Below are 16,475 nucleotides of genomic sequence, written 5' to 3'. Positions count from 1 at the left end.
AGTTACGCCATTTGAAGGAACAGGTAGAAGGCAAAGCCAAGTCCCTAGGTCGGACACTGCTCACCGCCTTGCCCTTCTCGACCGAGAACATGACGTACAAAAATACCCGGCGACTTTAAGTTCCCCGAGCAAGCTACTTTCGACGGATCTGGCGAACCGCGCGAGTATCTCCTGAGCTATCAGGCGAAGATGCAAGTCTTGGGAGTCAAAGATCATGTCATGTGTCGCGCTTTCCTACCGACGCTGAAGGGGTCGGCACAAAGATGGCTCGTGGCCTTGCCTACAGGCTCGATCCGCAGCTTCGAAGAGTTGGGCGACCGCTTCATGAGCCACTATGCTGCCAACATCAAAATCCAAAGGGATCTGACGCACCTTGGGGACATTCACCAGGAATAGGGTGAATCCCTCAAAACATACCTAGCCCGATGGCAAAAAGAAATTCAATCCATCGAAGAGGTGGAAGATCAAACGACACTTACCTTCTTTATTGAGTCGCTTCGGTCTGGCCAGCTATATCGAGACCTGCGGGACAACCGGCCGGCTACCTATGCAGAAGCCATTCACATGGCCAACAAGCGAGCCAATACAGAGCAAGCAATGAAGTACAAACGACAACATGAGGTCAGAGGAGCCTCCGACGGAAAGCGAACTAGAGCAGAGGTAAAAGAAAGACGTCCGGACCCATCCAGGTGACAAGAGACTCAGCGTGTGTACGACAGAATTGGTGTTCAGCCTTATCAACCGACCCCTCCACATCCAGTACATGAAGTGCAGGCGGTTGCTGCGCCTCCGCCTCTTCCACCCGAGGAGCATGCGGCAAATGTAGGAGATCCAAGTATTGTTTTTATCATAAGTCATACACTCACAACACAGAGGAGTGTTATTATATGAAAAAAGATCATGGAAGGAATCATTCAGCAAGGGACGCCGCCTCCCAACTAATGGTGAAGGAGATCCACGTCTCACGCCAAGGAAGACGATGACCCTTCAGAGGCGACCGGGGTGAACTACAGCAAGCAGCCGGTGTCCGAAGAGGACGAGGCCTAGTGGAAACAGATGCCGGTCATCAACATGATAGTCGGCGGACCTGAAGGAGGCGATTCCGCCAATACTAGAAAAGCCTGGGCTCGGCAACTGTACGTGGGGACCATATACTGGCGTGAAGGCGGCTCGAAGAAAGCGTGCCGAGAACCTATCGTTTTCACGGATAAGGATCTGCCGACTAGCGAGGTGGCACATCGCGACACCCTAGTCACCGCGGTGGATGTAGGCGGGGTTGTCGTTCGATGGATCCTGGTAGACAATGGAAGCAGTGTTAATGTTCTGTATCTCGAAACCTTCACCAAGATGGGTTTAGAACAAGAGCAGTTGGCCCCCGTGAAGACACCACTAGCCGGCTTTACAGGGGACTCTGTAGAGGCCGAAGGATCCATCACTCTGCCAATCGAGATTGGCAGCTACCCTAGCGTGCAAAAGTTGGATATGAAATTTATTGTGGTCGACTTGGCATGCTCTCACAACGCAATCCTCGGCCGACCAGGTCTGGAGGACTTACGGGCGCTGATCTCCATCGAGCACCTGTGTATGAAATTTCATACACTGAATGGGGTGGGCACGGTACGTTGCGATCGAAGGGTCGCCCGCGACTATTATTTACAAGCCTGCCGAGGCATGGGCAAGCGAGAAATGCAAGTTCACGAGATCACTGAACGGCCCCCAAAGAAGGCAATGCCGCCTCGCCCGAGCCAGCCGTGGAACTAGAGGAGGTAGAGATCTATCCAGCCCGACCAAAAAGACGGGTAAGAGTTGGAGTCGGCCTCAAAGAGGATGTGCGGAAAGAAGTCATACGAGTGCTCCGAGAAAACCGTCTGGTTTCGCCTGGGGACCCGAAGACATGCCCGGAGTGGACCGCTCCATAATCTCCCACCGACTCGCGGTTGATCCCGGCCACCAGCCCGTGATCCAGAAGAAGCGATACTTGGCCAATGATCGAAGAGAGTTTGTCAAAAAGGAAGTAAATACGCTGCTGGCTGCCGACCATATCCGAGAGGTCAAGTATCCGGAATGGTTGGCCAACGTGGTGGTTGTACCGAAACCACCGGCCTAGAGGATGTGCGTAGACTACACCGATCTTAATAAGGCCTGCCCAAAGGACCCTTTTCCTTTGCCTAGGATCGACCAGTTAGTCAACGAAACCGCCGGGTCGGCGTTGTTGAGCTTCATGGATGCCTTCAGAGGTTACCACCGGATTCATATGCACATGGCTGACGAGGAGAAAACAGCCTTCTTTACCCTGGATGGCGTATACTGTTATAAAGTCATGTCGTTTGGACTCAAGAATGCAAGAGCCACATATACTCGGATGGTTGCTCGGCTGTTCCCGAACCTCAGTCGTTGTCTGCAAATCGGAAGAAGTAGCACTAGAATGATGCCTCCGGGAAGAGGGCCGGTGAGCCTTCTTCTTGCTTTTTTCCAGCCTCGACCGTTTGGAAGAAAGGGGGCGAGGTGGCGACCCAAAGTCGATCTTTTTCCCTTTTAAGGGAGAGCGACCCATATTGATAGAGGAAGTGAGGAAGAAACCCAAGGACTTTAACGCCATTTATAAGTTTCAGAAGAGGAGGGGAGAATCAGAACGGACCCGGTGAATCAGGCAGATCGCGCGAGATCCGGGCGTTACTCAGTCATTAAAAGGAGAAGATTGGAAGAGATTTCCGGAATTGACAGAGGGGATGCGTTTACTTTCCAACATCCGAGTTAGAAGACTGAATATTGGAAAGTGAGGGACTAGTTGATGGGGTGTGGACCCCGGCCCAAAAAGATTGGTAAAGAGAAGAAGCCCAAGGAAGGAAGTAGTGAGAAAAGGCCCAAGGGAGTAAGAAGAAGCCCGCGGAAGACAGCGGAGGCCCAAAAGAAGGAAAGCCCGGGAGAGGTCTGGACCGAGTCGCGGAGTCGGCCCGACTCCGAGGTCGGAACGGGGACTCGGTCGGCGCAAGGAACAAAAAGCCGTTGGAAGCATTTAAGAGGGCATTGAAGAGCCCAGTCAAAGAGCCGTTGGGAGGCCTAGTAACGGCAGCCCAACGGCCCCTAGAAATAACTAGTAATCAACCGGCCATTGAAGGCCTTAAATGTATATTATAAAGTCCAAATTAAGGAGGGCCTACTATAAAAGGCCCCCCTCCGAGGTTGTAAAAGGGACCGAGTCCAGGCCGAGAGAATAGAAATTACACTGACTAAAGATTATTCATTCCCTTCTATTCTTGAACGGTGAATCCATCAACTAAGGTTGTGTTGGACCTCCCAGGGCCCAAAAACCCTAAAACCAACAGTAAATAATTACAAGTTATAGTTCAAATTATATTTCGCAATTCCAAGTAGTAAATTTTAATTATCGTATTTGAAAACTATAGGGATGAACAAAATTTATATTTTGTTTATTAATAATGTAAACCATTTTGATATAATTTATACTTTATTTTTACAATAAATAAATAAAATATCTATAATACTAATCTAGTACCCGGTCACATATATTGGTGCGTGTGCGTGCCTATATATCACTGTTGGAAATTATGGAATTTCCGACCACATGAAAGTGATCTTATATCAAGTCGAAAGCAAAAAGTGGTCGGAAATAGCAACAAATGTTTTTTCGGATACCAAAAGTGCTCGGACAAGGCTTTCCACTTGATTTAAGATCATTTTCAGGTGGTCGAAAATTCCATAATTTCCAGAAGTGATATACACACACATATATCGCAAATTATGTTGTGGAAACGTGTTCACCATGCTTGGTGAACACGGTCCCAAACGACATCATTTTTACCAGAAAAAAAATAGTTATTGTGTTGTTAACGGCGTTTTGCATTCTATGTTCAGATTATGAATTTACATTTATTAAATTATGAATTTTCTGTTATGTGATTATGAATTTACAGTTATGTAATTATGAATTTTCAGAAAATTCATAATCTCATAACAGAAAATTCATAATCTTATATCAGAAAATTCATAATCTCATAACAGAAAATTCATAATCTCATAAAAGAAAATTCATAATTTCATAACTGCACATTCATAAATCCATGCCTGTACATTCATAATTTATGAGTGTTGAAGAAACTTGCGCGAAGAGGAAGTGAAACCGCAAAATGTGAATATGAAGAAGAAAAGTCGCGCTATTAAATAATAATAATAATAATAATAATAATAATAATAATAATAATAATAATAAAGATTGGTGGAAGATAACGGTGCCCGTAGGCACCGTTACTGTTACCGTTTGGGACCTTAGCTTGTTCACCATCCATGGTGAACACGGTTTCATGGCATAACGATTGCACATATATGATTTACCATTCATACAAATTTAATTAAAATATAATCAACGATTAAAGTAATTATATAATGATTTTAATAAAATGATAATTAAAGAATAGGAAAAAGATATCGTACGTAGATATATGTGTATAATAATAATGATAGAGTTATGAAAGTTAGAGTTAAATAGTAACAGTGTTATAACGGTGTAAGGGTACTTTTGTCTAACAAGAATATAGTAGGGAAAATTTTGTCCATTTTAATTGAAGTGCACAACATTTAACGAAAAATGTATACCTTTATTAGCATACAAATGTAAGTATTGACACAAATGTGTTTATAGTTTAATGTGTAAAGCTTTTGCTTTTTAACTTGATGTTAGGGGTTCAGGCCTCATATTGGACATTTAAAAAAAAAAAACGGTTGATTTCGTTACATTATATAAAAAAAGATCATTTTTTTTGGGTTTTAACCGAATCGAATCAATCAGTTTCTTTAAATCGAGTACTTATCGGTACTTCGGTTCGATTTGGGTAATCCGAACCGAAATGCCCAGTCCTAACTCCACCAACTCCAATTGAACAAGTTTACAATCATTCTTAAAATTTTATCAATGCATGAATACTTTAAAAATTTATAAGTTAATTTTTACTATATCATTATAAGAATATGTATTGTAACCATATATTTCAAATTATTTATTATCACACCCCACACCACACTTCTAAAGTGTGGAAAAAGGGGATCATGTTTCACCCACCCACTCATTTTCTACCCCCGTGTCCACGTGATTGAACACCGAGGACGGTGTTCGTTCTAAAGTATGGAAATGACGCACTTCGTGCTTGATTTGTCTCGACTCTTAAGTGGTGATTGATTGAGGTTTGCATATGGTTGAAATGTATGTCATTGTTTATATTATTTTTGAAATGTGCTCAAATGATGTGTGACATATTGAACTCTTGAGACGATGCTTTTGAAAATTGCCTCTTTACACCTTGTGAGCTTGCATAGAGACCAAATAGAGTTATTTTCTTGTTTGCTGTTGAGCCATTGAATCACCGTGATTTACATTCTTCCAAATGCTCTGTTGGGCCAGGATTCGGTATTCAACCTTTTAATTTGGAGAAGAAGAAACTGAATACTATTATAAAAAGTAATGAAAATTAAGTGGTGCAGTGAACAATTTTTGACACGATATAAAAATTGCATAACTTCCGACAAGCATACGAAACACACAACATGTTAATACATATAAATGTAACAACCAAATCCAAACAACATGAGAGGATCGGAGCTTGCTTGCAACCAAAGCAGAAAAGAAAAACTCCACCATGCATGCATGTTTGGATTATATTATTTCTGACCTTTATTTATTAATTAGCTATTTATATATATATATATATATATATATATATATATATATATATATATATATATATATAAAAGAGTGAAGTTGAAGGAAGCTAAGCAATATTATATTAGATAAGGTAGTTAGCAACTACCCGTGATGCAGGTGCACATGAAATGGATGCAGATCCCTTTGGCAAACCCATCAGACTTGCAAACTTCATTGCATTTGGGATTCAGTGGAAGACATAACTCCTCCAACTTCAAGTTCTTCCTCAAGCATTTTATAAGACTCGCAGCAGCCCCCATTATTCCCATCTCTGCACAATTAGATCGAATTAACACTCACATCGAATTAACAACAAGTTCTTCCTCAATCATTTTTTTTTTTTTTTTTTTTTTGAGTGCTACTAACTCTTACAATTCAGCATATGTTCATAATCACACTGCCCACATGACCACCCATATGAGAGAGGTCCACTTCGTGCCACTAGGCCACAAGATCATTGGCAAGAATTAAAGCATCATCAGAGCATGTATGACCATGAGCGATCTGAGGCCTGGACTTGGATTATAATTGAACTGAATAGGGTGGAAAATACTTTATTCACGATTAACATTATATTTTCAGTATAAGTTTTTGCCATAAACATAACATCTTTATTTTTTCAGACTAAAAAAAAGCCACATAATGATAGATCGATACGAAATAATTCAATTCATCACATACATAGCATGTTAAAAAGAAGAAATATATAATGGAGAAAGCTAAGGGAGAGAGCAAACCAGAGGCTATGAGGAGCATCACCAAGAGCGAGGCAGTTGCAAACGAACAAACAGAAGAAGAAAAAGCCATCTTTGTTAATTGAGAACAAAACAAGGTTTTAGCTTAGGGGAAATGGGAATGCTGTCACTGTTTCAATGACTGAAGTCCTTTTATAAGTCACAATTTGAGACGGGACCATGCTGTCATCACTTATACCTCACATCCTTCATCAATACATGCGTACAAAAAAATTAGAGTAAAAGACATTTTTGGTCCTAGACTTATAGTGGCACGGACAATTTTAGTCCTCCTTAAAAAAATCAGAAAATTTATGGACACTCTTATTGTGACGCGGACAATTTTGGTCCTCCGTCAATATTTCCGTTAGATGGTCTGTTAGATAGGGGATAATTTCGTCTTTTTAGAACTCCTTCCTTCTTCCCCTTTTCATTCCCGTTCTCAGCCAGACCTAACATTGAAAGACCTAATTTTGACTCTAATCTTACCCGTCGAAGACTATGGCGAAGACATAATTCGCAGATTGAAGACCAAATTCGCAGTGATAAGCCCTAACTATAAGCCCTAATTCTCATCAGAGCCGCCCTTTAGTATGGCTGCTCCGGTGATTCGTTTCTACTGACCATTCCGCCGGCCGGTATTTCTCAAAAAGGTTTAATAATTTTTACAAATCGCAATTGTTTGTTTTGTTGTTTCGGGAGCTGTTGTGCTGTGCTTTGATTAATTAGTTGAAATGAAGACTGGGTTGATTGCGCATTTTTTAATTGGTAGATTTCATTTTCTCCGTTGGCGATTCAATTTTGGATTTGGCTTTCGGAGCTATGGGCAACCAATTATGTTACATTTCTTGCCCTATCAGTTGGTTTTTGGTTTAATTGTGTCGGAGTGAATGCTTGAACTTAGTACTGTTTATGTGTTCATTTTGGTGTTTTGGTATTCATGTTTGACGTGTTCGTAGGTGAGGAAAATATCCTATAATTGGTTGCCCCATAGATCCTGAAATCAAACCCAAACACAAGTCTATATCTGGATCAATGGTTGCTATACTGGAGCTCCCTATTCTTCTCCGATCCCTTTGTTTTTTTTTTTTTTTTTGTTTTTTGTTTTTCGTTTGGTGACGTTATTGTGTGAATATGGGGCCTCACAAGGATCAGGATCCTCCTGTGAAAAACACCGTCGAAAAATCCACTTGGGAGTTGACGTCATTGCTGGATTCCGCTCCAACCCATTCGAGAGAGTGTTGCTTCTCTTCAATCTGCCTCGTCAATCTGTGATGAAGAACAGAAGCACACTACGGTATTAAAATGGAGGAGGTATGCAGAAAAGAAGAAATTATCCCCTATCTAACAGGGCCATCTAACGGGAATATTGACGGAGGACCAAAATTGTCCTTGTCACAATAAGAGTGTCCACAAATTGTCTGATTTTTTGAGGAGGACTAAAATTGTCCATGCCACTATAAGTCTAAGACCAAAAATGTCTTTTACTCAAAAAATTACTACTTCTACTTTTGAGAATATATATATATATATATATATATATATAGGGCCAGTTTTTAGATTTTGGTGGTCCCGTTCGGGTAAATAAATGAGGCCCTACCAAAATCACAATCTTTAAAATCAATACCATATTTTGGAATAATAATAATAATAATAATAATAATAATAATAATAATAATAATAATAATAATAATAATAAGGTGGTAAAATGTTGATGTGCGCAAAGAAAAAAAACATATTATGAAAAAATAATAATAATAGTATGCGCAAACTCGCAATGCAAAAATGATTAAAAAAAGGGTAAGTCGCAATGCAAAAATGATTAAAAAAAAGGGTAAGTCGCAATGCAAAAATGATTAAAAAAAAAGGTAAGAGGAAGCTCTAAAGTTTTGATCCTTTAACCTTTAAGTTGAGATACAATAAGCATATATTTCTACCATTCCTTCATAAAGCCTTTTAAGTTTAAGTGCAAAATTTTTGTTTTTATTTCCAAACTAGCTAGGTAAAAATTAAATATTGGACCAAAGTTTCAAACCTCTGACCTCCAGGTTAAAATACAATAAACACATGTTCATACCATTCTTCCATGAAACCTTGCAAGTTTAATTGAAAACTTTTAGTTTTTATTTCTAAACTAGCTAGGTAAAAATTAAATATTGGACCCTCTAAAATTTGGGGGCCCTGTGCGGTAGCCCAGCTTGCACAGCCTAAAATCAGGCACTATATATATATATATATATATATATATATATATATATATATATATATATATATATATATATATATATATATATATATATATATATATGTCTGCTCAAATGCGGTCATACCTTAACGTGTGGTCGCACCATTACATATGTAAAAATGTACCAATAGTGCTAGAAAATGCACAACAATGAAATGCACCACACACCAAAAAATTGAAAAAAGTTCACCATACCTTCCCACACCTAATTGTGCTTTTTCGAACACTATGTGTAACACTGCCGATTTTACCAAAATTTAAAAGCTTAATTTAAGGGAAAACAAGCTAACCATTTATTAAGATAAAGCATAAGCAAAGCCTAAGTACGGAGGTGCTATGCCACACCTATAACAAACATAGGTGCACAGACTACGTCTAATCAACACACCATTAACGGAGTCTTAATATTCAAGGCACACAGACCACAAATCTAAATAAGGGAAATCATAAAGAGCTACACTATCTAACGGTCCGCTAGCGCGCTCTCCAAAAGCTACTCAAAACCTGTAAAAACATAGGGATAACACCCGTCAGTGAAAGATGCTGGTAACCCACCAATACGCGTTAAGTATCATAATATACAGATATAATCAAAAGCATTTGAGACAGGGGGGATATAGTATATATATTCTTTTAGAACCAAGAGTGGAACAACATAAGACTCCACACCGAGTCGCTCTCGAATGAAGACCAACATCAGATGATTACTCAATAATCAATAAGGATAACAAAGACAACATTCTCAACAACAAGATATATCAAACGATAATCAATCAAGAGACAACATAAGTCACATTCTCACGAACCGTGAGAGACAAGAATCACATATCAAAGATGAGCACCAAGTTCCAACCTTATGCCATGTTCCAACCATTCTCTCCAGGCCAACCTTATTACAGTTCCAACATTTTACCTCTTAGTGCCACCCTGTACAACGATTCCAACCTTATTTCTCCGAAGCGATCTACTCCCCGCCTGCATCCGCCAGCTTTAACCGCCAAACCGGGACACTCGTAGTCTCAATAGTCATATAGAATAGTACTAATCACGTGATAGTCTATCTCCTTTCATTTATTACCCACCAATCATATAACATTACATAGGTCCTCATCACTGAGGATTGAGGCTCCTCAACAGCCCAATCAAGTATTAATAAACGGGTACATCACATGTACAAGAATTCATCAAGGAATACAACCGATAGATTTCAATGAAAGGAATGAATAGACCATCAAAGCAACGATACATGAACGATAGACTTTAATCTAAAGACTACCATGATTGGCAACACAAGTAGCCAATCCTCAAAAGGAACAAACGAACTACACATACTAGCATAAACAACATTAAGACTAGCATGTACATCAAAAGGAGAAACATAACGGTTCAACCGAACCTCAATGACTTCACATTAATCCAATGAATCACAAGGTTGGACCATAAGCACGATTCAAGACACCAAATCCTATCATAGATACTTAGGACACCACTCTAGACGTACGAAACATCAAAAGAGACGCACAATTACACAACGATCCAACGAAACGGAGGCCAAAACAACACGTTCCAGCGGGTGGAACCACATGTGGACAACCACCCGCCATCACCTACCTGCCGGTTCCAACGGGTGGAACCACATGTGGACAATAACCACCCGCCATCACCTACCTGCCGGTTCCAACGGGTGGAACCACGGGAAAACCACCACCCGTGGCCTTGCCCGCCGACCACAACCACACCTAGTAGCAGGTGGAACGACGAGTAGAGCCCCCACCCGTTGTTCCGCCCGCTACCTCCCCTGAAGTAATCCAAAATTCCCTTCGGGGAAAAACATCAACAAAGTCAAGTTCAAGTCCAAAACACCCAAAACCTCACATACAGCAAGGAAATGACTTGAACACATGAATAGCTCAAAAGATAGCTTTTAAGAACCCTAGATACAAGCTCTAACATGCATAAACACAAGATTATGCATCAAATCTCTCAATAACATCAAGAACATCAAATAGAAGTCAAGAATCATCATATCAAGTAGAAAATAGGTTTTGTATAGCATGGGTTACCTTTGTAGACCACAAATCTCTTCCTTAGACTCCTAGACTCCTCCTTGAGGTTCCTCATCACCCAAATCTTCTCAACACAAAAACCAAAACCACACAAAGAAGAACCACACTTAGATAAAGACTATGCAAAACTACTCAAAACATCAACCAAGCTAAGATCTTACCCTTCCTAGTGCCTTAGTGGTGGAAAGGTGAAATCTTGGAGTGATCCATTGCAAGGAAGAAGGTGGTATTTTCTTAGCTTGGGAAGAAAGCTACTATTCTAGAGAGAGGGGGGAGAGTTTAGCTTATTCGAGTTCGGTGGCTTAATTGCTATCACCCAAATAGTTCAATGACCTATTTGTACCTTTTTCGATATTTTTATAAAGTGTGGATGCGATTATGATATATATATATATATATATATATATATATGGTTGAGTTCAAATGAGGACAACAATATATAGAGGACTGTGAGGACAAATAATGGGCACACAACAAATTACTATCACGCACACAATTTAATACATAATGGCACACAAGAATACATGTAAACATCAGGTTTCGAACCCAGCTCTATTAATTAACAAATGTATGCACGCGACATAAAAACTGTGGCACACGACTACATTCGGCCATGCACACGACATACAGACTAATGGCACACACTACATCTGTCCTCACAGTCCTCTATAATATACTTGTCCTCATTTGAACGCAAGTATATATATATATATATATATATATATATATATATATATATATATATATATATATATATATATATATATATATATATATATATATATAGGGAAGGGTTCAGGTGCGGGTATAGCTTCCCGTGCGGTTGTGCGGTTAAATCTGAGCAGTTGATCATATTTAGATCAACGACTCAAATCAATGAAAATTAAAAAAAAAAAAACGCGTGCCTGGAACAAAGAAGTATAAGCTAAGGTGCACCTTAAGTGTTAGATCTTAATCACAAACTCACTCACTTTAAGTACAAAACCAACACACATTAAGCACAACCTCACGCACATTAAGCACAAAACCCACGCACTTTAAATATTAACTCACAGACTTTAAGTTTCAACAACTACTGACATTAAGTACAAAACTCACGCATATTAAGTACAAAACCCACGCACATTAAGCACAAACATCACGCACTTTTAAGCACAAAACTCACGCACTTTAAGTATTCACTCACAGACTTTAAGTTTTAACAACTATTAACGTTAAGCACATCCCCACGCACATTAAGCACAAACCTCATTCACATTAAGCACAAAACTCACGCACATTAATCACAGATCCGCTCACCTTAATTTTGACCTAGATGCAAAAATTACAAATTTGCCACCGCGTTTTTTTTTTAAACTTTGATAATCCTGGACGTTGATTAAAGCGAGATGAATGGCTCAGATTAAACCGCACAACCGCACCTGAAGCCCTCACCCCGCACGGGAACCTATATATATATATATATATATATATATATATATATATATGTCACGCCCCACTTCTAGGACATGACCCGGCCGTATCGTTACATGAAAACTTGTAACAATACGAAGCCTAACCGCACGTATCTCTCGAAACCTTCATAACAACACTTAAATACATAACAATTCCACAACCCAAAATGACAAAATATAAGTAACTATTTCTTCCCAAAAGCTCATTACACTACAAGAAAAACACTTTTTAACGACAAAAAATTAGTGACGGGTAGAAAAACCCCTCACTAAATGTATTATTTGCATAGTTTTTGTGAGGGTTAAAAATTACTTTCACTAAAGATCTATGATTTAGTGACGAAAATTTAATTATATATTTATTTTAAAAATTTACTCTCACTATTGATACAAACAATGTTGTTACTCTCACTATTGACATCTACAAAATATTTCACAAAAATTCAATTCCCACCAAAATTTTGTTTGCGGGCGCCCTCTTGTTATAGCCACAGCCTCCACGCCCTCTCACTCTCTTAGATCTAACTCCACCGCCACGCAACCACCACCTCCACTGCCACAGCCGCCGCTGATTGCTTCAGACGCCGATCCAACGCCACCGTCGACGTTGCGTTGCCACTGCCTCCCCTACGACGCCGCCACAGCCACCGTCCCGCCTGCCTGAAGAACGACAATGACGCACTTAACCCCTACGACTATAAGTCTCCTTCCCTGAGTGAGCCACAACTGTAATTGAGCCCTAATTTGTTGGAATTCGAAGCTAGTTCGATTGAGGTTCGTCCTTATTTCTGGTTTTGCGGTTATTTTCCCCATTTTTGGGTTCTCATTGAGCGTGTTGGGATTTTTCGATTGAGGTATGATTTGTTGGAAATCAATACATGATAAAGATTTTTTCTTTTCTTCATTCTGTTATATGTTTATGTTTTTGTGTAATTTGAAAATGTTGCGGTGAAGGTGGGGATTCCAGAGTTCTTGAACGGAGTGGTGAAAGTGGTACAGACCCATGCCAAAAAGATTGAGTCTGAGCTCAAAGATTTCCATAAGCTTGTGGTTACTCCAACTCTTAGGCTCAAGCGTCTTGGGCTCCCCGCAAAGCATGTAAGTTCTCTGTAATGCTTCTCCTTTTGTAATATATATATATATATATATATATATATATATATATATATATGTATATATATATATATATATATATATATATATATATATATATATATATATATATATACACACACACACATTCAATCTTTCTTGTAGTGTAATTAAATCCACACACAAATTTTTACAATCATGAGTAGTATATCCAAAATACATCACATGCACAACGGATTACCAAAAATACAAGGGTTAAAGGGAATATCCAAAAGAAACAAAAATTCGTGATAAGCTCCAACACTAGGACTAAGTCTCCTAGTTTCAAAAGTCACCTTCGAGACCCCACCACTTGTGCTCATGCTATTCACATTTCCTTACTACTCTGAAACATGAGAAAATAAAATACAAATAATGAGCTAATGCCTAGTAAGTGATACTCCTCTCAACCCCGGATCAAGTAATCCCAAAATAATGCAAAAAGCTTTAGAGTAATATATAACTCGATGCAAAACTCGATCTTTAAACTATATCGAAGTCATAATATGCTTTCATCATACTATACACAAGTTCACAAAACAAGAAACTTTAGCTACATGGGCATCAACAATATCTCATAATACAATACTTTCAAAAGCACAAACCATATGACTCATTGGCAACCTACAACCACCATTATATTCTGTGGCTCATGCCATTATCGGTATAATGGTCCAAAAAGACTCGACGATTCGGAATGAGTCAGGCTCGACAATTCAGAATGAGCTGGATGGAACGTTCCAACAAATAATTCAAAAGACTCGACGATTCGGAATGAGTCAAGCTCGACGATATGATTCCGAATGAGCAATTAGGAACGTTCCAAACCGAACAAAACAAACAACAAAAGGTAGGTTGCCTCATGAGTTTGACTGAACATTCAAAATAGTTCTTATAAACAAATAGCCCGATGTAGCAAAAATCATTTTCCTTAAAAGACCACATAACAAGTACATAGTCTATTGTACCAAGTTTCTCAAGTCACATATTTTCTCAAGCTACATAATATTTCCAATTATTGATAATAAATTTATCAAACTAAGAATTATGCATGGTATAAACCCTTCCCAAAATGATAATTTTCTTAGTACATAACTCGATTTTTAAAAATCGTATTATAGTTTATTACACTAAAATAGTTTCAAAAGAGTTAAACTAGCTTATTGCAAAGAACTTAAGTTATTAACATGATGAGGTCAAGGGTTCAAGTCCTACTTTAAATAAATAATCTATTTTGTAAGCATAATATATACAAAACAAACACATAAATGCTAACAAGTAGAATTGAACACATAACCATCCACTTGCACAGCAACAATTTAACCAATCCACCATCAATACACATAGTGACAACTTACGTCCAAAATATATCTTATTCCAGTTTAAAACACAGTCCGGGCTGACCCAAAAACAAATTCAACCCCGAATACAGCTTAACAATTTCAATCCAGGCTTCAGAATACATAGCTCAGTATTTTCAGACCCAAAAACATATCATAGCCCAAAATATTTTAAACTCATACTAACCCTAAAATGGGTATTCAAAATAGTAGAGATTTCAAAATAGGTTATACATGGTTTCGCAAAATAAGGAGAGAAGAGTTAACCACTTACCTAAAACATCCAAATCTTAGCTATTTAGCTTGCCAAATACTCCTTGTCAAAAATCCCTAATATTTTCAAACATCAATCTTAGGGCTCAAATGATATACCCAACTCAATGAGTGAAATATGGAAGTCAAACTCACTTAGAATATTTCAATAGCTTTGAGATCTAAGCTTGAAGAAGATGGAGATCAAAACTTCAAGGTTTTTCCCTTCCTCTATCTCTCTAGCCAATATTCTCTTTTTCATCTTTCAAATGAGATGGTCTTCCAAGATAAAAGGGATTCCTTAAGCTTTAAGGATAAAGAGGGGTAATTTAGTAAATTCATCCAATATCAATTTTAATAACCTTTGACTTGTTGACCTATTTTAATAACATAGGTATATTTTTATTTCTTAGATAGTGGGTATTACAATATATATATATATATTCAAGGATATAGTATATGGTAATTATATTGGAGTTTATCTTAAGTACTAGTTCTTTTACGCACTTTGCGCAAATGAAATAATGCCCAACGATTATTTTTAAATAAGTATTTCAAAGTATATCAATGCAATATTATATCAGAGATGTTCATGCATAGGTAAATAAATATTGAATTTGTTTATTTAAATTGGTAACTTAAAGTATATAAATGCAAGATAATATATGGGAGATTGATTATATTGTCACTAAAATAAATGTTTGCAGCTTTGTAATAATGCTAGTCTAAATACTTAGTATAAAAACGATAGTCTAAATAAATACAACCTCCGTCCCATTTTATGTGTCGGGTTCGATTAACTAGGCTTGACTGAAGTTATTTTTAATTCAATTTTTCATAATATTAATGTAAGTGTAAAATAATTTACACAATATTGGCTATTTTATTTTTAGTCTCATTAGCTTTAAATTAAATTAGTGTTGTTAGAATTATTTATGTTTTGGACCATGTGGTTACAAAATAAGTGGATGACATGCATTGGTGAATAAAGACTACGGATGAAGCAGTCAAAGAAATAAGGTGTGTGGCTGTGGCTTATTCGAACAAATGGAAAGCAAGAAAAAGGGCTACGTTTGAGGATAAAAAAGAAGGTCATGATATGCTATAAAAACATGATGTTCGAAAGAAGACACTGCCAACTTGATTATTACAAATTGCGAGAGCTATCCTGATTTACTAAGCTATTCATTTTAATGTGATTTATTATTTAAGTGTTAAGAATATTTAATCTGTACTACATGATCAGTACGTGGTACTGATGAAGCATCTTGTGAAGATTGTTTGGGTTTTCGTGTGTCAGTCCTAGATAGGTGTTAAAAAGAGTGGTAGTGGTAAAGGCTGGAGGCTGTCTTCATTTACCTCTTGTAATACTCCTTTTGGTGAACATCTATAGTGGATTGGGCAGACGTGGGTTGCCCCGAAGGCGTAGGAGAAGGAGCTCCGAACTGCGTATCAATTTCTTTGTGTTTTTAATTTACTTTATGCTTTCTGTGTTTTTTATTTACACTTGCTTAAACGAGTCAAATTAATTAACGAA

The 16,475-nt window shown here is 38.2% G+C and overlaps 1 protein-coding gene across 1 annotated transcript; it reads left to right on the top strand.

Annotated features, from left to right (window-relative positions):
- The first annotated feature begins 1,056 nt into the window (after positions 1 to 1,056).
- Positions 1,057 to 1,761, top strand: LOC109150017. The gene has a single exon (XM_019297994.1). The coding sequence runs from the start codon at positions 1,057 to 1,059 to the stop codon at positions 1,759 to 1,761; it is 705 nt and encodes a 234-aa protein (XP_019153539.1).
- The last annotated feature ends 14,714 nt before the right edge of the window (positions 1,762 to 16,475 follow it).

The sequence above is a fragment of the Ipomoea nil genome, unplaced genomic scaffold, assembly GCF_001879475.1.
Source record: "Ipomoea nil cultivar Tokyo-kokei standard unplaced genomic scaffold, Asagao_1.1 scaffold2167, whole genome shotgun sequence".
In the NCBI taxonomy this organism is placed as follows: Eukaryota; Viridiplantae; Streptophyta; class Magnoliopsida; order Solanales; family Convolvulaceae; genus Ipomoea; species Ipomoea nil.
Note: the sequence above shows the minus strand (reverse complement) of the source record. Positions and strands in the feature narration are given on the sequence as shown.